Here is a 22,803-nt window from a genome sequence, read left to right on the forward strand (position 1 = left end):
GATCTTCTGCTCAACGGTGCCAGCCAAGATGCACCATCTATTCTAGTCCTGAATTTGGCCCATATCCCTCCGAACCTTTCTTATCCAAGTACCTGTCCAAGTGTCTTTTAAATATTGTTATTGTACTTACCTCAACCACCTCCTCTGGTAGTTCGTTCCATTTACCCACCACCCTCTGAGTGAAAATGTTGTCCCTCAGGTTCCTATTAAATCTTGTCCCTCTTACCGTAAACCTATGTCCTTCTGATTCCTCCATTCTGGGCAAAAGACTCTGTAAATCTACCCTATCTATTCCCCTCATGATTTTATAAACCTCTGTAAAGATCATCCCTCAGCCTCCAGCACTTTAACGAACAAAATCCTAGCCTGCCTACCCTCTCCCTATAGCTCTAGCCATCGAGTCCTGGCAACATCCTCGTAAAGCATCTCTGCACTCTCTCCAGGTTAATGACATCCTTCCTTCAGCAGGATGGCCAAACTGAACACAATATTCCACATGCAACCTCATTCACTTCGTGTACAACTGTAACATAACGCCCCAACTTCTATACTCTATACCCTCACTGATGGATGCCAAAGCCATGTTGCCTTAACCTGTTAATAACATAATGGTTTCAGGAATGTTTTGCTTCAAGGAAATAACCCATTAACATCCTGACAGAGAAAATGCAAAATTAATCTGAACTACAACAAGCAGATTTGAATGGTAACCAGCAATGGGTCTTGTTTCCATGCTGTATTTCTAAACTAAACTAAACTAAACATACACACAATGTGCTGGAATAACTCAATGGATCAGGCAGAATCTTTGAAGAAAAAGGATAGGTGACGTTTTGGGTTGGGATCCTTCTAAATTAAACTAAACTGCACTAAACCAAACCGTGCTGTTGCTCTGATATATATTATATAATAAAACCATGTTCTGACTACATTTTGAATTTAAGTTTGTTAGGGGAATGCTCAAAACAGGTTACTGAAGCTTATGCTGCATACAAAATGGAACGCCAAAAGAGATTGGTGAGATAATGTAATTCATTCTTCTTCTGGCTTGACCTCCGACGAGCCTTTATTAATAATTCTCCTTTGAATGGCTGTGCATTTTTAGTTATTTTGTAACAGATGGTAAATATCTGGGGATGTCTCTAGCACAGTACCATGGCTCGAGTACTTTACTGTAGTTTCAAAGCATATTTCTCTTAAGCTTTGCATCACAGCTGGTGCATATTCATAATGTTCTGAATAAGTGTTAAAACCCCCTTAGTGGTTCTTTTGTTCATGCAGAAAAAACTAGTGACAAAAGTGACAAAACTATTTTGAAGGCATATCCAAAAAAAATTGATGGAAACAATGTGCACTGATTTAAAGAAACGACAGGAATAATTTATTGGTCCCACTAATTGACCTGTCAATTGGATATATATATCTGTGGAAATCTTGCACGTGACATTACTCAGTACAAGTTACTCAACAGCCCAAATGTTTGAAAGGGTTTTTGTGGTCTCAGATTACAGAGTTTGATGTAGTGAAATACAATACCATGACATTAGTGCAAATGATGAGTTTTGTCTTTTTGTGGCAGATTTGTTGCATATGTACATGGCTTTAAATGGTGCAAGAATACCACTAAAAGGATTTCACTGGGCCCATTAAAATCATGTTGTTTTGACCTTCAAATAGTTTTCTAAAAAGGGAATACAATAAGGAAAGGGAGGGCCACTGTTTGAGGAGGCTTTCATTGTGCATGGGCAAGCTTATGGTTTTAAAATTATCTGTGATTGCTTTGTTGGTTTTGTTCACCATGGCTATTTTCAACCACTTAAGGACAAGAAAGGATTTATATAATTTGGTTTTAAGGGAAAAGAAGGGCGGTGAGAATTTCTTTTAAAACAAGTTCCTAAAACTATTCCTTTCAAATAACTGATCATGCCAAAATAAATCCCTCAAACTTCATTTTTTAGTTTTTAATTAAAAAATAGCAAATATTTCCAGTTCAAAAACTTGTTAGTTAGTTAAAATATGATCAAGAATTTAATTGGAAGGTTCAACAGATTTATGTTCATTTTTCTACAGAGGCAACCTGAATTATATACACTTAAATAATCAAGTGATCATTTGGATTCTGATGAATTTATTGAAGTTCTAATATATCTACAACAACTATTCATAAGCTTGGGTACAGTCCCAATTCTCCAACCTACCTCATTGCGGACATTGGACTTTTTCTCTGGAACTTTTACACTACAATACTGAGAATTATATTCTGCACCCTGTATCTTTCTCTTCACTCTACCTATTGTACTTGAATTAGGTATGATTGTATTCAAGTATAGTATTATCTGATTTGATTCGATAGCACACAAACAAAGCTTTTCACCATTCCTAGGTACACAAGCCCGTTCCAGTTTTCAGTTTTAGTTTTAGAGATATAGTTCGGCCCACCAACTTCACACCGACCATCGATCACCCGTTCACACTAGTTCTATGGTGTTATCCCAGTTTCCTATCCAGTCACTACACATTTAGGGGCAATTATTTTACAACAGCCAATTAACCTACAAATCCCAAGTCTTTTTGAGATATAGGAGGTAACCGGAGCACCCGGAGGAAACCCGTACGGTCACAGGGGGTATGTGCAGACAAACAGCACGTGATGATAATAAATCTATGCCTAAAACAAAGCATGTTACAGATTGTACATTATTTCAATGATTAGAAGCATTTTGAATATTCCTCACGAAACAATGATGAACTGAATAAACACTAGAAACTATTTTAAAGTCTGTAAGGAAAGTAGAAGGAGCTAGGACTAGTGCAGAATTCTTTAAGAGTCCTGTTACAAACATACAAAGAGATGACTGAAGTCCGTGCAATTAAGTTTAACAATTTTAGTCAGAAAAGATTAACAATATAATATCACAATTACACTACCTTCCCCCTCTCCCATCAGGCAAGAGGGACAGAAGTGTGAAAATGCACCCCTTCAATTCAGGGGCAGTTTCTTCTCAGCTGTTATCAGGCAACTGAACCATCCTATCACCAACTAGAGAGCAGTCCTGACCTATCATCTACCTCATTGGAAACCATCGGACTATCTTTAATCAGACGTTACTATACTTTATCTTGCAATAAATGTTATTCCCTTTATTCTGTATCAGTACACTGTGGACGGCTTGATTGAAATCATGTATAGTCTTTTCACTGACGGAATAGCACGCAACATAAAGCTTTTCACTTGTACCTCGGTACACATGACAATAATAAAATAAACTCTACACAAAGTATACATCGTAAAGGGGAATTCACCTTAGCTAGGCAAATGCATACCTTGTGCTTACAATTTCAAGAGTTTCTGTTGAACAGATCTCTGTGATATAACATTACTTGTAGCACCAATAACATTTGCAAGCCCTATCTTTGGATCAGCTGGAGTTGCTAGGTATTACCTCTCGCAGACCGGAATCGGTGATGCTGTCGAGATTGACAGAGCCCTCGTAGGTCAGGTAGTGAAAAACGTTGAGAGCCCGCAATGCCTCTGGGCCTCGCTGTTTGTAGCCAAAAATAAGGTCAATCCATTGATGTAGTTGGCAAGATACAAATTCACTTTCCAGAGCCTGTGTGATAGAATTGAAAAATAATTAAACGATACTGCCACACCGATGGTAAAATCTTGATTAAGCCTCCATTCTTTAATGTTTTATTTTCCTTCTGCCTCCTCCCAGTCAGAACCCTTTTCTCAGAGTGGAAATGTCAAAGACTAGAGGGCAGAGATTTAAGGTGAGAGTGGCAAAGTTTAAAGGAGATGGACGGGCAAGCTTTTAATGCGCTGCCAGGGGTGATGGTGGAGGCAGATAAAATAGTGGCATATAAGAGGCTTTCAGATAGGCACATGGCTACATAAAGAATGAAGGGACAAGGATCACGTACAGACAGAGGAGATTTAACCTAATATCATGTTCAGCACAGACACTGAGGGCCGAAGGGGCTGTTCCTGTGCTGTTCTATGTTCTATGGTTTTCGTGTAAAATGTAAAAGTATATTGTGCCATTTTTTTTCTAAAAGTGCCCAAGCTTGTGTAAATATGAATAACTATTATTGCAAGCAACTGTTTGCAAAAGATACTTATTCACATTATTTAAATTATGTTAAAGTAGTGTAGGGCTATTTGAGCAATTTTGAAACATGTACAGACAATAAAGGAAATATTATTCTTTTAAGAAAATGAATGGCAGATGTGCCTTAACAGTCTGACCTCATACATTTTCATTTTCTCTGCCCACCAAATAATTTAAGAATTAGAAAATACAAATCATCATAATGCACTCATCCTCAAGGTCAAGTCAATGCAGTTCACCGAATTATGCTGACATTTTAGCTGCCATCATCATATTTAAACGGCTCACTGGAACTTATAACAATAGAAACGCACATGATGAATATTATTACGCAAAGACGAAAATGTATGAGCTGGCTGTCTCGACATGGTTTTAAATTAGATTGAGTTATCCCAACACAAAACAGTGCTGTGGATACTACTGAATGCATTGGTAAAAGGTGATCTTTTAAGAATACAGCAACATTCCTCAAGAAAAGCCCAAAACATTTTATAAAAATGTAAACAATGCAGAACGTATAACTGTCATTAAAATAACTGTCAAATAACAAATCAAATGTTAGTTCAGTTTTTATTTAAAAATTGATACTTTACGATAAAATGCAATTTTAGCAATTTAATAATTTTTTCGTTATTTTGAAATAGTGCAGAAATGGCATGGCTGAAGGACAAACAATATAATTTGACAGTGTACAAGCTAAGCAGTAATCACTGCTTCCAACTGCAAAGGAAAAGCAATTGAAATGGCTTTGTGCGGTAGAGATAGAACGAGATCTCCATTGGAATGATCTGAACAGGTGGAAGGAGGAAAATATACATTGTGGAAACGGCCCCATCGGCCGAGTCCATTGCAATCAACCATCACCCATATCTATGTTATCCCTGTTTCACATCCTACACACGAGGGGTAACTTAAATAAGGCAATTAAAATAAAAATTGCACTTCTTTGGAATGTGGGAGGAAACCAGAGCACCCAGAGAAAACCCACGTGGTCACAGGGAGAATGTACAAACTTCAAACAGACCACATCCATAGTCAGGATCGAACCCGGGCCTCTGATGTTGTAACGTTATCACTGTGCCACTGTACCTTTCAAAACATCAACATACCACAGTATGTAATTACTTCTGGAGTCACGTAAGCAAACAGTACAGCTGTAGTGATATTCTACAAAGAACGGTAAGATTTTTCCTGTTTTCTTTTTATTTCATTTGAGGAATGCTGACCTGGATACAGGAAGAAAGCTTTGTCTTCATATCTAAGGTTTCATAATGTCTATAAGTTCTAAAGCAGTCTTCATTCAAAGTCTATTTGAAATGTATGAAAGATGGCAAGGTTTTGTGTCCAAGATGCTCCAATTTAATAAGGACAGATTTTTTTTAATAATGTAGATTGAAGGATAAGTATTGTCCTGGCCACCAGTCATAACACCCCTGTGCTCTGACATTTCTTATATCTGTTTCAACAGCTACCTGAGTGTCAGCTTAACATCTAATCTGACAGTCAGTCCCTCGAAAAGGCAACCTTCCCTTAATGTTTCAATTGATAGCATTTTGGCGAAAGTGTCAGGAAGTCACGGCTGCTCTCTTATCCAAACACCCAACAGGCAAGAGGTACAGAAACACATACCTCCAGAATCAGGAACAGTTTCTTCCCAGCTGTTATCGGGCAACTGAACCATCCTACCATCAATTAGAGAGCTACTATATACCTCATTGGAGACCCTCGGACTATCTTTAATAGGACTTTTATAGAATTTATCTTGCACTAAATGTTATTCTTTATCCTGCATCTGTAGTGTGGATGGCTTGATTGTAATTATGTATAGTCTTTTTGCAGGCAAGTGGGCCACATGAGTGGCAAGGGTTTGGGGTAAAATTGCGATATGGGGAAACTGTATTTTATGTATGTATAGCCTCCCAGAATGACAGGTGGAGTTTTTTTGCACGGTACATGTATTATATATATTTATTACTTGAATAAAGTCTATTTTGAAATATTTTTTAAACGTAATTATGTAATTTCGGCTGGCTGGAGAGCATGTAACAAAAAAGCTTTTCACAGTACCTAGGTACACGTGACAATAATAAACTAAACTAAACATTTCCCTGCACTTTCGCACAATACCCCTAAAGCCAAAACGAGAAATCTGCTGATGTCTTTCTTGAATGCTCCCAGCTGCAGAGCCCCACAGTCCCCTTGCATACAGAATTCCATACATTCGCCACCAATTTGGTGTAAAATGTTCTTCTCATCTCTGTCCTGAATTAATCTCTTACTTTAACCCTGATTCTAGACACCCAGCCACTGCCTTGTCATGCCTCTCAAGGATTCCATGTGGTTTTATGAGATCATTCTTACTGCTCAAGAGAGTATCAGCCTACTCTGGTCTTGGCACCATGGTCGGCACAGACATTGTGGGCTGATGGGTCTGTTCCTGTGCTGTACTGTTCTATGCTCTATGTTTGTGCCGAACATGATGCCAAGCTGAACTAATCTCTTTTGCCTGCGCGATCCGTATCCTTCCATTCCCTGCAAATCTAGCTGCATATCTAAAAGCTTCTTAAACACAACTATTGTATCTGCCTCCAGCACCGCCCCTGGCAATGTGTACCAGGCCCCCACTACCCTCCATGTAAAAATCTTGGCCCACGCATCTCCATTATATTTTCCCACTCTCACCTTATAGCTATGCCCTTTTGTTAGTTTAGTTTAGAGATACATCATGGAAACAGGTCCTTAGGCCCACCGAGTCCATGCCGACGATCGATCACTAACTCACACTAGTTCTATGTTATCCCACTTTCTCACCCACTCCCTACACACTAGATGCAATTTATGGAGGCCAATCTACAAACCCGCATGTCTTTGGGATGTGGGAGGAAACCGGAGCACCCCCTTGGAAACCCAAGTGCTCACAAGGAGAAGGTGCAAAATTCACACAGACAGCACCCGAGGTCAGGATTGAACCTGGGTCTCTGGAGCTGTGAAGCAGCAGTTCTACCCGCTGCGCCACTGTGTCACCACAAAGGCTTTGAGATTTTCAAATTCATTTGTTGGGAGCGTACAAAGGCACAGTATGAGAGGCGCAAAGTGTGCCCCAACTCCCAAATCACCTACCTGCCACCCCATAAAGTAACTGCTGCTCTATCTCTGACAGAGGCCAGAAGTGAACGCTGTATTTCCTACATTGTAGTATTTATTACACTTCAAAAGTATCTCAATGTGTGTAGATGTTTTGGAACATGGTCAGATGACAGATGCCATATGAATACTATTCTTGCAATAAATTATGTTTGGTTTGTTCTAGTAATAAAATTGTCTCATATTACAAATGTAAAATACAGATCTACTAATATATTAATTTCATCAGTTATTCAGAATGGAGGGTGTTGTAGACTGTTTATGTCTCAACATTTGTGCATTTGAATTTTAGTGCAATGCTTCCTCCATAGTTCCACAGTGGAGATTTAATAATTTGATCCATAAGTCGTGGGCAGACAAGGAGCAAACGCAGGAGCTACCCTACAGGGAACATTTATGAAAATTGACAGCTGACATGTAATAGACTACAACTGTGGGTGGCTCAGCAGTAGAGTTATTGCCTCACAGCGCCAGAGGCCCGGGTTCGATCCTGACTACGGGCGCTGTCTGTATGGACTTTGTACGTTCTCCCTGTGAACACGTGGGTTTTCCCCGGGTGCTCCGGTTTCCTCCCACATTGCAAAGATGTACAGGTTTGTAGGTTAATTGGCTTCAGTAAGAATTGTAAATTGTCCCCGGTGTGTAGGATAGTGCTAGTGTATGTGGTGATCGCTGGTCGGTGTGACATGGTCGGATGGGAGACGCTCTGTATAGACAGCACCTGTAGTCAGGATCAAACCCATCTCTGGCACTGTTAGGGAGCAGCTCTACCGCTGCACTATTGTGCCACCCCACTATCACATGAAGATAGATAGTTAAACTTTATCTCTCATCAATAACTACATCATTATTTTTAATCTGTTAATCTGAAAAATTAACTTGAACATTGGAGAATCTCTGTCCTGCAGTCCCCTTACTATACACAAGTTGAATGTGTTCGACTAGCTTGCCAAGATTGTGCGTATGAGTACTGCAGATGCACATCTGTGCAAAGCTTTTTAAAACTGCTAAATTATGATTGATGAGTCCAACAATCATGTAACATTATCAGGGACACTCACGGCTTCAGTCTTTCGGTGACATCATTGAGGTCAACAAAAACCATGTTAGCATTGAACACTGAGCTTTAATGTTATATGATAATGCTCTGGGAAATGTCTGGAGCCCCTTGTAGCTTGGAACAATGGCTTCTTGCAATTTATTCTGCAGCGTAGTCATTTTACAAGACCCAGATCTTTCTCTCTCTCTTACCATTCTGTTAATGCGGACAAAATCCTCTGGCTTCTTCGCCCATGGTGACAGCTCAACATCAGAAACAACTGTTCCATCCTCTCGGATGCCGAGGTTGTAATTATTACTGTTCACAAACATTTCGGGCAAATAGTAGAATTCTGGAATTAGCTCCTGGTTAAGAGACAAAAGACGCCATTTTTTGTTAATGTATCAATGACTGCTGAGAAACAAATTTCACAATTTCACAATGAGCAAAAACTATCCCAGTTATCTTTAGATGTGATTGGTTTGAGGATTAGGTCATCTAGATCATATTCAATAGCATGTTAACATTTATACAAACCAAAATAAATTGCCTTATCTGCTGCACCAATTTGTACTATCAGGGTATGACGGGTGCCTGGCGTTAACTCTTCACTGGTCAGTGAAGGTTTTCAGTTGACTCTGCCTCCCATTCCCCTCGTTATTTTAAGCAGCTTTTGGACCTGCTGCTCCAGCACTTTGTGCCTCTTATCATAGATGTACCTTTCCCTGCAATACACACACACCACATGCCAACATGTGCATATTCTCAGACTCTAAAAGGGGATCAAATTTAATTGTCAGTTGGCAATGAACACTTACATTAAATGTTAAAAGGAAGTTTGCATCTGGCATTTTGCATCTGTCAATTTTGTGAAATAAAAGAGATTATAGAAGCTCCCATCCAATTACTGAGGAAATGTTCATTGCAAAACAATCTCATGATTTACATTTCTACTTCCAGCAGCATAGAAAATACACAATGCAATTCTTCAAAATGTACACCTCCAAAATATCAGAAATTTAAAGTAACATTTTCATTGTCTGTAAAACTGTTTAAATTCAAATTTTCAGGGATTACTTCTGGCACAGTGATAACAGATGGGAGTTTAATCCAAGCAAATGTTGCACTTTGGGAGATCAATTGTAAGGGGAAAGTACATAATTCATGGCAAGACCCTTAAGAGCATTGAGGGATCTTGGAGTCCAAGTTCATATTGGCCTGAAAGTGACAACACATGTTAAGAAGGTGTATGGTCTACATGCCTTCATAGGACATGGCATTTAGTATAAAAGTCAGGAAGTCATGATGCAGCTTTATAGGACTTTGGTTAGGCTGCATTTGGAGTACTGTGTGCAGTTCTGGTCAGCCCATTACAGGAAGGATGTGGAGGCTTTGGAGAGGGTGCAGAAAAGGTTTACCAGAATGATGCCTCGGTTAGAGGGTAAGTAGCTATATTAGCTATAAGGAAAGGTTGGACAAACTTGGATTGTACTCTCTGAAACGATGGAGGTTGAAGGGAGACCTGATAGAAGTACATAAGTCATGAGTGGCACAGAAAGGGTAGACAGTCAGAACCTTTTTCCTAGGATGAATATATCAAAGACCAGGGGGCATAGCTTTAAGGTGAGAGGGGTAAAGGAGTTGCGAGGGGCATGTTTTTTACACAGAGGGTGGTGAGTGCCAGGGGCAGTGATTGAAACAGACAGAATAGTGGAAATTTAGAGGCTTTTAGATTGGGGCATGAATATGCAAGGAATGGAGGGAAATGGACCACAAGCAGGCACAGAGGACATTTGTTGAACTTGGCACCATGTTCGGCATGGACATTGTGGACTGAAGGATATGTTCCTGTGCTTTACTTCCATATAAATGAGTTGGCATTGATTTTCTTCATCAACTGTAAAGTTAACGTTACCAATTACATTGATGGAGAATATACCAAAGGTTATTATAATATTGAGTTATAGTGCTTTGCAGAATGAAATGCAATCACATTGCGTAGACTGTAAAGATAACACAGTTTTCAATGGAGAAGACATGGAAGAGAATCTAGTTGGAGACAAGCTCCATACAGGGATACATATCTCAATACTGGTGTGCAGTTAAACAACTATCAGCACAAGGCAGATGCTGCCAGAGGAGGTAGTTGAGGCATCAGTGAACCAGTTCCAGAGACAAAGTCCAATGTCTACAATGGGGTAGAGGTGAACCAGACAGTACCCGAGCATATGGATGGACCATTTGGAAGCCTGATAACAGAGGGGAAGAAGCTGGTCCAGAGTTTGGTGCTGCAGCCAGGATTAGCAGTACCTATATGAAGATAGTGGACAAATGAGTACTGGATATCAGTAATGATTGATGGAGTGCATTGCATGAAGGGTTGTATCAGGCCACTGGTGAAGAGATTTATTGGAGGCCAAGATGCCGTACCTAAGATAGTCCTGTTTGCCAAAGTTTAGCCCATATCCAGAAGGGTCTCAACCCGAAACATCAGCTATTCCTTTGAGCCAGAGATGCTGCCTATCCATTGAGTTACACCAGCATTTTGTATCTATCTTCCCTCTAAACCTTTCCTATCCTTGTACCTGGATCTGGACCTGGTACTGGTATGGGTTTCTTATATTTTATGGTCTCCGTAGATATTTTCCACTGTTAATCAATTACTCTTCCACTGTCTTTTTCAATTCTGCTTTCTTAATAACATTACAGAATTTCTGCTTAAGTTTCCATATGTTAGTCAATGAAATATGGATTAATTTTGTTTTTGTGACTGAAGATAACAACATCAGCTTTTAGCTCATATTTTTACAATACAGAGTTGGTGTAAAATAGTGGTCAGGGCAGAAATGATAGCTCTCATGATCCCCTTTGAGGCTACGTCATGGAAGCTTGTATCTTACAATCAGTAAAATATTGTACAACAGTACAGCACAGGAACAGGTCATTCTGCCCATAATGACTGTGCCGAACATGATGCCAAGATAAACTAATCTCCTCTGCCTGCACATAATCCATATCCCTCCATTCCCTGCATATCCATGTGCCTGTCTAAGAGCCTCTTAAACACCACTATCATGTCTACCTCCACCACCACGCCTGGCAGCGCTTTCCAGATACCCATCACCCATCCTCCACGCTCTATAAAAATGTTGCCCCGCACATCTCCTTTAAAATGGAGACACAAGAAACATCAGAGGCTGATTTACACAAAAAAGGACACAGAAAGATGGAGTAACTCAGATCTGACATTACCTTTAAATTTTCCTCGCTCACCTTAAAGCTATGCCCTCGAGACTTTATTTCAAATAAAGAGCAGAAGAATTGTAGGTTTAATTCTTCTTTTGACAGGTGGCACCTTTGACAGTGCAGCACAACTACAGCATTGCAGGATTGCCAAGGCATTGTTTTGTGTTCAAGTCTCGTGATCACGTAATCCTCTAACTGCAGGCCAAGAGTGCTACAAAACTGAATCATAGCTGATAGCGACAGGAGGCTAATGGCTGCTCTGATGCTTGATGATAGGGGGTCAAACTGGAGTTTTCTGATATTCCTCATAGTCATACAGCGCCGAGTCATAGTCATACAGCGCATAAACAGGCTCTTCGGCCCAACTTGCCCATGCCGACCAATAGGCCCCATCTACACTAGTCCCATCTGTCTGCATTTGGCCCATATCACTCTAAACCTAAACCTATCCTATATGTGTCCTATATGTGTCCTATATATATCCTTCCTTTGTCCCGCCCCCCCTGACATCATTCTGAAGAAGGGTCTCGACCCGAAACGTCACCCATTCCTTCTCCCCTGAGATGCTCCCTCTCCTGCTGAGTTACTCCAGCATTTTGTGAATAAATACCTTCGATTTGTACCAGGATCTGCAGTTATTTTCCTACACTATCCTATATGTGTACATGTCTAAATCATTTTTAAAGGTTTTTACCTCCTCCGACAGCTCGTTCCAAATATCTTCCACCCTTTGTGTAAAAAAGTTGTCCCTCAGATTCTTATTAAATATTTCCCCCCCACACCTTAAACCAATGTCCTCTGCTTGATTCCCCTATTCTGGGTTAAAGTCTGTGGCATTTACCCTATCTATTCCGTCTCAAGACAGAACAATGAAATTCTTACATGCAGCAGCACAACAGATATGTAAACACATGACAATAAACTAAACTAAACTAAACTGGTACTCAGTAAGGTACTATGACACAGAGGACTACAACTGTTAATAGACTATTCAATAAATTATATCAAATCTATTGAGCTAGTATTTTACTTATGCTCCCTTACTTGTGAATATTTGTTTGACTTTTCACAATTTTCAGTATAGCATGGTTTTCACTGCTAAGACTGTTATCCTGATTTGAATTAAACACATCTAAACCATACTGCAGTATTTTTACGCTAAAGCTCTAACAAGATCCAGCTTTTTTTAAAAAACAGCCTGAAGCCTCCAATTTCCCAAATCCGAGCAACAGGTTAAATGCACCAGATTACATCGTTACAAGCATTAAGGCACCACAATGCGTAACATGATCAAAATGGATGACACTCTTCTTGAAATCCAATTCCATGTCGGCTTTTCTCAGAGCCCAGTGGTACTAAAACGTAAAAAAATCTCCCCAGTCACTAAAGTAACCAATTAAATTTGATACCTCAGCCCACTAATGTGCCAGGAATATGATGTACCAAAGACATTCTTAATTATCAGAAACTAGATAGTTTCCTCCAGCTTTCCTACAAATGGCCTACAAGGAAAATATGTACTATGAAAATATAGTTTGTTTAAATTAATTAAGTAAGCTTCCTTTCTTGTCACTTTAATGCAGATTTCTTTCTTGATTTCGCTTCAGGTGAAATTCAATAAAGTGTGAAATAAGCCAAATCACCAGGCCAGACAAAGATTATGTATATTCTCATGTAATATTAACATAAGTTCTTGACAACAGGGTTAGTTTAAGAACCCAGGGCTTGCGAGAGGAGGAAAAGGAAAGATAATTAAATTAAACAAATTTATGAATAAGAATCTTTAACCACACAACCAATATTTAGTGTTATGTTCTACTGTTACCAAAGCAGGTTGATATCATGGCTGTACCACGATACGAAACGCAAAACATACGTTTCCACTTTTCTAATGTACTTCACTGCAAAGCTTTTAAATATGCCATCTTTTTCTAGCTTTTGATCCCTTGCTATCCATTAATTCTGGAAAATACTTATAATGAACTGTCTAATCCTCTCCATTAACTATATTAGTTTAAGCAGGATGAATGATATTTGGTCAAATATGCAAAGGCTTTGACAAGGTAGCAGTTACCTTGAACGTATTGTTTTTAATATGTTGCAGAAAAGATTTCTGCATTGTGTTTCCTTCACTAGTTATCACATTTTTATAAATACCAGTGTGAAGCCAACTGGTCTAGCTAAGGTCTTTTCTGGGTGAATGCTTTCTGAAAGGTCATCTTACTAACAGCCACTCTTTTCCCAGCTTGCTCTCATTACCACAGGAGGAGGCCAGGATTAATAAAGAAAGACTGTAAAACGTAGACTCTTTCCCAATTTTGGGATCTGGAAGATCAGATGTCAAACATTTCTTTTGATCATATTCCTGAATTAGTTGTAATTTCGACCAATATAATCAGAAAAAACATGTGTGCCTATGTATGCATGAAAACATCTCTGTACACAAAGTTATGTTCACGATCCTCCTAAAATACACTAATACCACACAGACTCACACACACATGCACACACACACACACACACAGAAAGTCAGACACACACACACACAAACATATAGTTAAGTTGGATTACATCGATATACAGCTTCATTGGACACAGGCAGCAAACGATAAGCTGCTTTTAAAATAAACTTGTCATTAATGGTTAATTAACAGCCTGAGGCAAATGTGACTGCTTTTGCATTTAACTTCAGCTATATGACACATTGAGGACAAATGGCTTTCCAGCTGTGTTTTGTTGCAATGGGGAAAATATTAAATTAGGCAGAACGGCAATAATATTATTTTAGGCAACTAACCTACAAACACCACCACCCCCTTTTTTTTTACCCTCTCTTCCCTGTGCCCCACTTGGATGCACACTCATTACTCCACACCCACACCCCCAACCCCTTCCGCCTATTTTCCATCCTCTGACATCACATTTTGCACATCTTCTATCCTTATCTCCTTATCTCACACTTTTTGTTTCTTCACTTTTTGTTTTATGTATGTGCTATTATGTTTGTGTGCCATTATATGTTCGTTCTTAGTACCTGAACTGATGTACAGCACTTTGGTCAACGTGGGTTGTTTTAAAATGTGCTATACAAATAAAATTGACTTGACTTGACTTGACTTCATCTCTGGTCTTTGTCCACTCATCTGCCAATCAACCTCCCCCCACCTCACCTGTATCCACCTATCACTTGCCAGGGTTCGTCCCACCCTCCACCCCCTCTCTTCCCATTTCTCCTTGCCACTACAATCAGTCTGAAGAAAGATCCTGACCCAAAATGCCACCTATCCATGTTCTCCAGTGCTGCTGCCCGACCCACTGAGTTACTCCAGCACTTTGTGTGTTTTTTTGTAAACCAGTATTTCCAGTTTCTTGTAGCTACATAGTAATATTATCATTATCTAGTCTGCAGTTCGTATTTTAATGACATTTATACAGAGGACAGAACTTCAACTCAAAGGCTGTCAAATCTGCTCTGGCCTTTAAATCCTCATCTGGATGGAAGCTTCGCACTCCATAGCAATGGCGGCACGGTAGCGCAGCGGTAGAGTTGCTGCTTTACAGCGAATGCAGCGCCGGAGACTCAGGTTCGATCCTGACTACGGGTGCTGCACTGTAAGGAGTTTGTACGTTCTCCCCGTGACCTGCGTGGGTTTTCTCCGAGATCTTCGGTTTCCTCCCACACTCCAAAGACGTACAGGTATGTAGGTTAATAGGCTGGGTAAATGTAAAAATTGTCCCTAGTGGGTGTAGGATAGTGTTAATGTACGGGGATCGCTGGGCGGCACGGACTTGGTGGGCCGAAAAGGCCTGTTTCCGGCTGTATATATATGATATATGATATGACTAAAATGGAGCTTTCCGCATCAATTAACTGCTAGCTCCAAAAACCGGTGCTACATAAGCGTGAAGTGTTGCATTATGGGAAGTCAAACCAGGGCAGGACATTCACGGTGAATAGTAGGGCACTGGGGAGTGTTGTAGAGCAGAGTTATCTAGTAGCACAGGTACATAGTTCCCTGGAAGTGGTGTCACAGGAAGAGAGGGTGGTAAACAAGGCTTCCTGTGCTGTACTGTTCTGTCATATGAGGTAGAGGAGAATCAGATTGTCTCCTAGATTATGGTTTAATAACCGTAAATTCAACTGATGCAAGTTCAATTGTCATGGTATAACCCACTTGCTGTTCTTGCATCAACCTGCACAAATGAACAGGCAACATAACAGAAAACACAAAGTGCTGGAGTGGCTCAACAGGTCAAGCAGCATCTCTGCAGAACATGGATAAGTTTTGGGTCAGGACCCTTCTTCAAATCGATCCTGGTGGTGAGGGGGAAGAAAGCTGGAAGAGAGGAGGGGTCGGAGAAAGTCTGGCAAGTAATAGGTGGATATAGACGAGGGGCTTTTTTGATAGGCAGATGGTTGGACAATTGCTCAAGATGAAAAGACAGAAGGTTTGAGACAAAGGGATTGAAGCATTGCGAGTTGTGAAGCCAGAGGATGGAATGTAGGTGGAGGTGGGGGGGGAGAAATTGGTGCGAGTCCATGTGGGGTACGGGTGAGAGGGGTGGGAAAGAAAAGGGGGAAAGGGGAAGCAGCAAAACAGCCTTATTATACGATAATGCAGTAGTACATTTACATACCTTCACATCTGAAGTGTCTCTCTGACAATTCCTCCAAGACTTTGCAATGGAGGAAAACGTTCGCTCCGGATAATCAAATTTTCCTTCATTGGCATTAAGGAAAAATGTGGTAAACGGCTCCTGAAAAAAACCCAAAAGTTATATTTCTGTGAATTTAACTGGTACATGACTGCTACATAAGGTCTGAACAATAAAAGACTGCTTCTGAGGCAGGAAGAAAGATGTGATCAGAACAACAGGCATTCCATCCACAACTGTTCACTCATCTAGTGCAGTGAGTCACCAAGACTGCTCACACAGCTCAGTCCAGACACGAGGCCTTGGTCAGCTAGGATAAGGGCAACATAAGAATGAGAATGCCAACATCTAATAGCTGCTGCCAAGCCATACACATGATCCTGACTTCAATGGTTCAATGGTTCTTTATTATCACGTGTAAAAAGGTACAGTGAAATTCTTTTTTTTTGCATACAGATTAGTAAGATTATTGCCATATGTAAGTACAATCCCTAGATTTGGTACAGAATGTATGGAAATAGCCCACTGAGTCCATATGCAAGAGTCACAAGGATTTGGTCCCATTTTCACAGTCCCAGCTACCTCTGGCCATAAAGGGCCGTTGCAGCTGTCGCCTCCGTCCGGATTGTCCCACGAACCGTCAGCGGGTCAGGCAGCATCTGGGTATTGATTGGTAAAGGTGTCAAGGATTATGGGGAGAAGGCAGGAGAATGGGGTTGAGAGGGAAAGATAGATCAGCCATGATTGAATGGTGGAGTAGACTCCATGGGCTAAATGGCCTAATTCTGCTCCTATGACTTCTGAAAATATCTGTAGAGGGAAAGGACAGGTGACTTTTGGGGTCAGGACCCTTCTTTACATGAATGGACTGCATATTACACCAGCTTTGCTAATGTTGTCAGGAGAACATAACAAGTCTATTTAAATGAGAGAACCAAACTTGGGTCGATGGAGTATAACGGGATTATTCACTTTAGTAGGAAGATAATAACAGTAGAATATTGTTTAAATGGAGGGACTATAAAATATTGCTGAACAATTGAATCGGGAGGCCCCTATCCTGGAAAAAGAAGGAATTTGATAGTTACTGCAGGTAATTAGGAAGTCTATGCTTTTGGGAAGAGCATTGAGGTGGGAAAGATTAAATAGGAACCCAAGGGGTAACATTTTTATGCAAAGGGTGGTCGATGTATGGAAATAACTGCGGAGCGGGGGAGGTAGTTGAGGCAGGTACTATCACAACATTTAAGAAAGATTTAAACAGATACATAGGTAGGATATGGTTTAGAGGGATATGGGTCAAACACAGGCAGGTGAGACAAGTGTAGATGGACGTTGGGCTGAAGGGCCTCTTGTTTCCATGTTGCATGACCATATCCTTTGGAATGCACAATTTGTTAATTCCTGTTCTAAAAGGAGCAATAGGAGGGGCTCAGATTTTTATAGAGTAATGGGATTTCATATTTGATTGTCTAAGCTAACAGCTAACACAGTTATGATAAATTATTATTGTGCCATAAACCTTTATGGTTCGATGAATGATCTTACATTTGTCTACTATAAAATTTACATCGGCCCAGCTGTTTAATTAGAACTAAAGTTTTCAGTGTACCATCTGGAGACAGATATCTGGCATTTATCAGGCAATTAAAATCAAATTTTATACAAAACAGTCTCCAATTGATCATCAGCCAAGTCAGAGGAAGTTTACTGATGATATATTAAAAGATCTGTAGTAGAGTTTCTTTCTCAAAGTTACTGTTAATCCAGGTCTACCACCGATTTTCCGGCACCCTTGATTCCAGAGCCTTTCTGGATTATCTGCTTTGCCGGACCAACAAAGGTCATAGCTTCTGAGTGCAGTCCAATGGTGCCGGAACTGTCCGCCTATGCCGCCAAGGGGCCGAGATACTGGCCTGCAAAGATGGCCTTGGAAGTCGGCTATGGGAATAGATTTGCTGACTCCAGCTGAGATGGAGTTCCAGAGCCCTGGCCGCAGGGAGCAAATTCAAGCCACCGATCGAACGCGGAAGTCCCGATGAGGTCGAGATCGGCCACCTCACCTGGCCTAGGCGCCACATCTTCGGTGAGGGAGGGGGGGATTTCAAGTGTGCTCTCGTGATTTTTTGCAGATTAAAGGAGGCGCGAGACCACTAGTTGCCAGACCACCAGTTGCCAGAAAATCGGTGGTGGACCTGTAGAACTATGCCTTCAGACTAATGGTATTGCATAAAACAACTGTAAATAGCAGTAGAAGACATGAAGAATGCCTTGTAGAAAATCAAAACCAACAAAATCAACCAAAAGAACCCCACAGAATCAAACAATTCTAATCAGGCTTCTAGCAATTAAACAAATGAAAAGATAAACTAAAGATAGACACAAAAAGCTGGAGTAACTCAGTGGAACAGGCAGCATCTCTGGAGAGAAGAAATGGGTGATGTTTCGGGTCGAGACCCTTCTTCAGACTGGTTAGGGATAAGGGAAACGAAAGATATAGATAGTGATGTGGAGAGATAAAGAACAATGAATGAAAAATAAGCAAAAAGATAACGATGATAAAGGAAACAGGCCATTGTAAGCTGTTCGTAGGGTGAAAATGAGAAGCCAGTGCGACGCGTGGGGGAGAGATAGAGAAAGAGGGAATGCCAGGGCTACCTGAAGTGAGAGAAATCAATATTTCTCTCACTTTAAGCTGCCCAAGCAAAATATGAGATGCTGTTCCTCCAATTTGTGTTTGCAGATAACCTAAGTGAATTATTCTCAATATTTGGATTCTATTTTTCCTTCAGGACAGGCAAGGAAATTTTGGAATATCTTTAGTAAATCCATGCATTCTCAATGTCCAGTGGACAGATATTCCCAGAATGCTTAAGTTTTCCATTAGTTGAAGGAGAAAATGGAAAGTTCATAAGTTCTGGGAGCAGAATTAGGCCATTCGTCCCATCGTCTACTCCACCGTACAAACATGGCTGATCTATCTTTCCCTATCAACCCCATTCTCTACCTTCTCCACGTAACCCCATAGAGCATGGAAATAGGCCCTTTAGCCCACCATGCTGACTATCGATCATCTATCAGGGAGACCTGATAGAAATATATAAAACTATGAGTGACATAGATGAATTATGGTGGACAATCAGAACCTTTTACCCAGGATAGAAAAATCAAATACTAAAAGGCATGGACCTTTCGGAAGCCGGATAACAGAGGGGAAGACAAAATGTGTAGTAAGGAACTACAGATGCTGGTCATAACCGAAGATTGACACAAAATGCTGGAGAAACTCAGCGGGACAGGCAGCATCTCTAGAGAGAAGGAATGGGAGTCTGGAATGGAATGGAAGAGAAAGAAGTCTGAAGAAGGGTCTCGACCTGAAATGTCACCAACCCCTTCTCTCCAGAGATGCTGCCTGTCCTGCTGTACTCCAGCATTTTGTGTCCATCTTCAGTTTAAACCAGCATCTGCAGTTCCTTCCTGCACAATGACTAGAGAGCATATCTTTAAAGTGAGAGGGTCAAAGTTTAAAGGAGTGCGCCGGGGAAGTTCTTTACACAGGGGTGATAGGTGCCTGGAATGTGGCGGGGGAGGGGGTGGGTGGTGTTGGAGGAAGATACGATAGTGCCGTTTAAGAGACTTTTGGATAGGCCAGTGTGCAGAGAGTGGTTGAGAAAGTGGTGATTTTGCAAGTTAATTGACTTCGGTAAAATCTATAAATTGTCCAGAGGACAATGATAATATATGGGGATTACTGGTCATTGTGGACTCAGTGGGCCGAAGGGCCTGTTTCCATGCTGTGTGTCTAAACTAAACTAAACTAAACTAAGGACTTTAGTATTGCAATCCAAAGAGACTGCATAAATAAATATCTTCTCCATTCAGACGCTGTTTTTGTACATGCAATATGAACCTATTGAACAAATGTCAATATTTAACCTATTTAACAAATGCCAATATGGGTAGAGCTTCAAAGTTACTAACCTGAATCTGATATTATCCCGTACAACTAATATCAGAGGAGAATAAATATGAGTTTAGTTTAGTTTAGTTTAGAGATACAACGTGGAAGCAGGCCCTTTGGAGTGTGGGAGGAAACTGGAGCTCCCGGAGAAAACCCACTGCAGGTCACATTGAGAACATACAAACACAGCACATGTAGTTGGGATCGAACCCGGGTCTCTGGCGCTATAAGGCAGCAACTCTACCGCTGCGCCACCGTGCCACACAAGTTGAGTAGATTTTATTTGTGCGGCAGTCAGACATTATTGTGCACTCACAAACTCACTTAAGGGGTGAATGAAAGTGAAATTGCACGATAATCCACGAATGTTCTATAAAAACATCAAAAATCTCTGTCGCTGTGTAAAGTAAAGGTTATGTCATTGCCTAATCTAATTTTGTAATTTCATGTCAAGCTGGGCAACTTAATCAGTTTTATTGGAGATGGCTGACTGCCTGTCCAAACCTGTAATACACTTACACTGTGCATCAATCCCATTTCTATTTTAATGGAATTAAAACAGTTATCTGTTTAAAACATGCTCTCATAGATTTTGTTATAAAAGAATTGTTGTAAAGCTTCTCTGTATTTAAATTTAGGACAACCTTAACAATGTTGAAAATAAAAGCTTCAAATCAAAGATGTGATGTCTTGGATTCTGCTAAACCATTAGTTCATTCATATCCCCTTCAAAGTTGAATATAACTTCTAACGATAAGTTGGCGGCAAGGTGGCGCAGCGGTAGAGTTGCTGCCTTACAGTGAATGCAGCGCCGGAGACTCACATTCGATCCTGACTACGGGCGCCGTCTGTACGGAGTTTGTACGTTCTCCCCGTGACCTGCGTGGGTTTTCTCCGAGATCTTCGGTTTCCTCCCACACTCCAAAGACGTACAGGTATGTAGTTAATTGGCTGGGCAAAAGTAAAAATTGTCCCTAGTGGGTGCAGGATAGTGTTAGTGTGCGGGGATCGCTGGGCGGCGCGGACCCGGTGGGCCAAAGGGCCTGTTTCTGCGCTGTATCTCTAAAATATACAAGTATAAAAATCTAAATTGGAATGCTAAATCGTGAAAATAATGCATTCTATGTTTATGAAGCAGAAAAAGTTATCTATATATTACTAAAACTCTTATCTTGTTTGTTTGGCTGTATGGCCGTATGTTTGTGCCGCATGTTTGTGCCGTTTGTTTGTTTGTGTCCGTTGATTCGGAAACCCAAAACGGTACGCAATAGCGCGACAATTTTAGGCCCACCATACTCACCATTGTCCTGGGGTCTATATTATACAAGTTTCATTTAAATTGGCATTATATATTTAAAGTTATTGACTTTTTAAAGTTTAAAAAATCACTTCTCCATTGCCCTGGCCGTCAGCTGCATTCAACGTCACAATGGGACCCGCCCGAGTGACGGGAGTGGCGGCCAATGAGGGGGGGGGTTGCCCACGATGGCCGCCGGAGGTGGGACCCGCCCAAGTGAAGAGAGTGGCGGCCAATGAGGGGTGGGGGGGGGGCTGAGCCGTCCAGCTGAAAACTTTAATAAATGCACTCTCCCTCCTTCATAATATTCTATCTATCTAAATGAATTTTTGAAGATTAATAAATGTGGAATATATGATACAACTGGAACGGGATAATTGAGTAAAGCAGGATAAAGTAATTGTATCGTTATTCGTCTAGAATGTATTGCCAGCAAAACAGGACCAGCTAATTCGTCTTTTGCAAAGTACGCCAGCTGACATTAAGTGCAAAGGTGGGGAATATATGTATTCAAAAAAGACACAATACGGCTGGACACAATAACTCAGGGTCAGGCAGTGGCTCTGGGGAACATGCATCGGTGACAATTCGACTCTGGAACTTGTAGGCACATATATTTGGCGGCGTATTAAAGTCTGCGTGTGACGATGCCTATAATGGGGAGCTGGCGGTGATTCGTCGCTGTGGCCAAGTCCAGACCCGACCTGCGCGGTGAGGGAGCCCGACCAGACCCGACCCGACCCCCGGACCTCAGGCCACAGGCAAGGGGATGAACAACACGCGGCCGGCTGCTAGCAGGGCCTGGATGTGAGCTCCTGTCCGCCATAGACAATAGACAATAGGTGCAAGAGTAGGCCATTCGGCCCTTCGAGCCAGCACCGCCATTCAATGTGATCATGGCTGATCACTCTCAATCAGTACCCCGTTCCTGCCTTCTCCCTGTACCGCCTGACTCCGCTATCCTTAAGAGCTCTATCTAGCTCTCTCTTGAATGCATTCAGAGAATTGGCCTCCACTGCCTTCTGAGGCAGAGAATTCCATAGATTCACAACTCTCTGACTGAAAAAGTTTTTCATCTCCGTTCTAAATGGCCTACCCCTTATTCTTAAACTGTGGCCCCTGGTTCTGGACTCCCCCAACATTGGGAACATGTTTCCTGCCTCTAACGTGTCCAACCCCTTAATAATCTTATATGTTTCAATAAGATCCCCTCCCATCCTTCTAAATTCCAGTGTATACAAGCCTAGTTGCTCCAGTCTTTCAACATACGACAGTCCCGCCATTCCAGGAATTAACCTAGTAACCCTACGCTGCACACCCTCAATAGCTGCATGCTTCCTTTCCGTGA

The 22,803-nt window shown here is 41.1% G+C and overlaps 1 protein-coding gene across 1 annotated transcript in view; it reads right to left on the minus strand.

Annotated features, from left to right (window-relative positions):
* nbeaa (neurobeachin a) overlaps positions 1–22,803 on the minus strand; it is a 449,617-nt gene that overhangs the window by 37,865 nt on the left and 388,949 nt on the right. Inside the window, exons 47-49 of the mRNA XM_078403202.1 lie at positions 16,180–16,299; positions 8,508–8,660; positions 3,444–3,611 (exon numbers count right to left, since the gene is read on the minus strand). Of these exons, the coding sequence (XP_078259328.1) occupies positions 3,444–3,611; positions 8,508–8,660; positions 16,180–16,299 (441 nt within the window). The remainder of the gene's footprint in view (positions 1–3,443; positions 3,612–8,507; positions 8,661–16,179; positions 16,300–22,803) is intronic.

Source organism: Rhinoraja longicauda, chromosome 7 (genome assembly GCF_053455715.1).
Source record: "Rhinoraja longicauda isolate Sanriku21f chromosome 7, sRhiLon1.1, whole genome shotgun sequence".
NCBI lineage: Eukaryota > Metazoa > Chordata > Chondrichthyes > Rajiformes > Arhynchobatidae > Rhinoraja > Rhinoraja longicauda.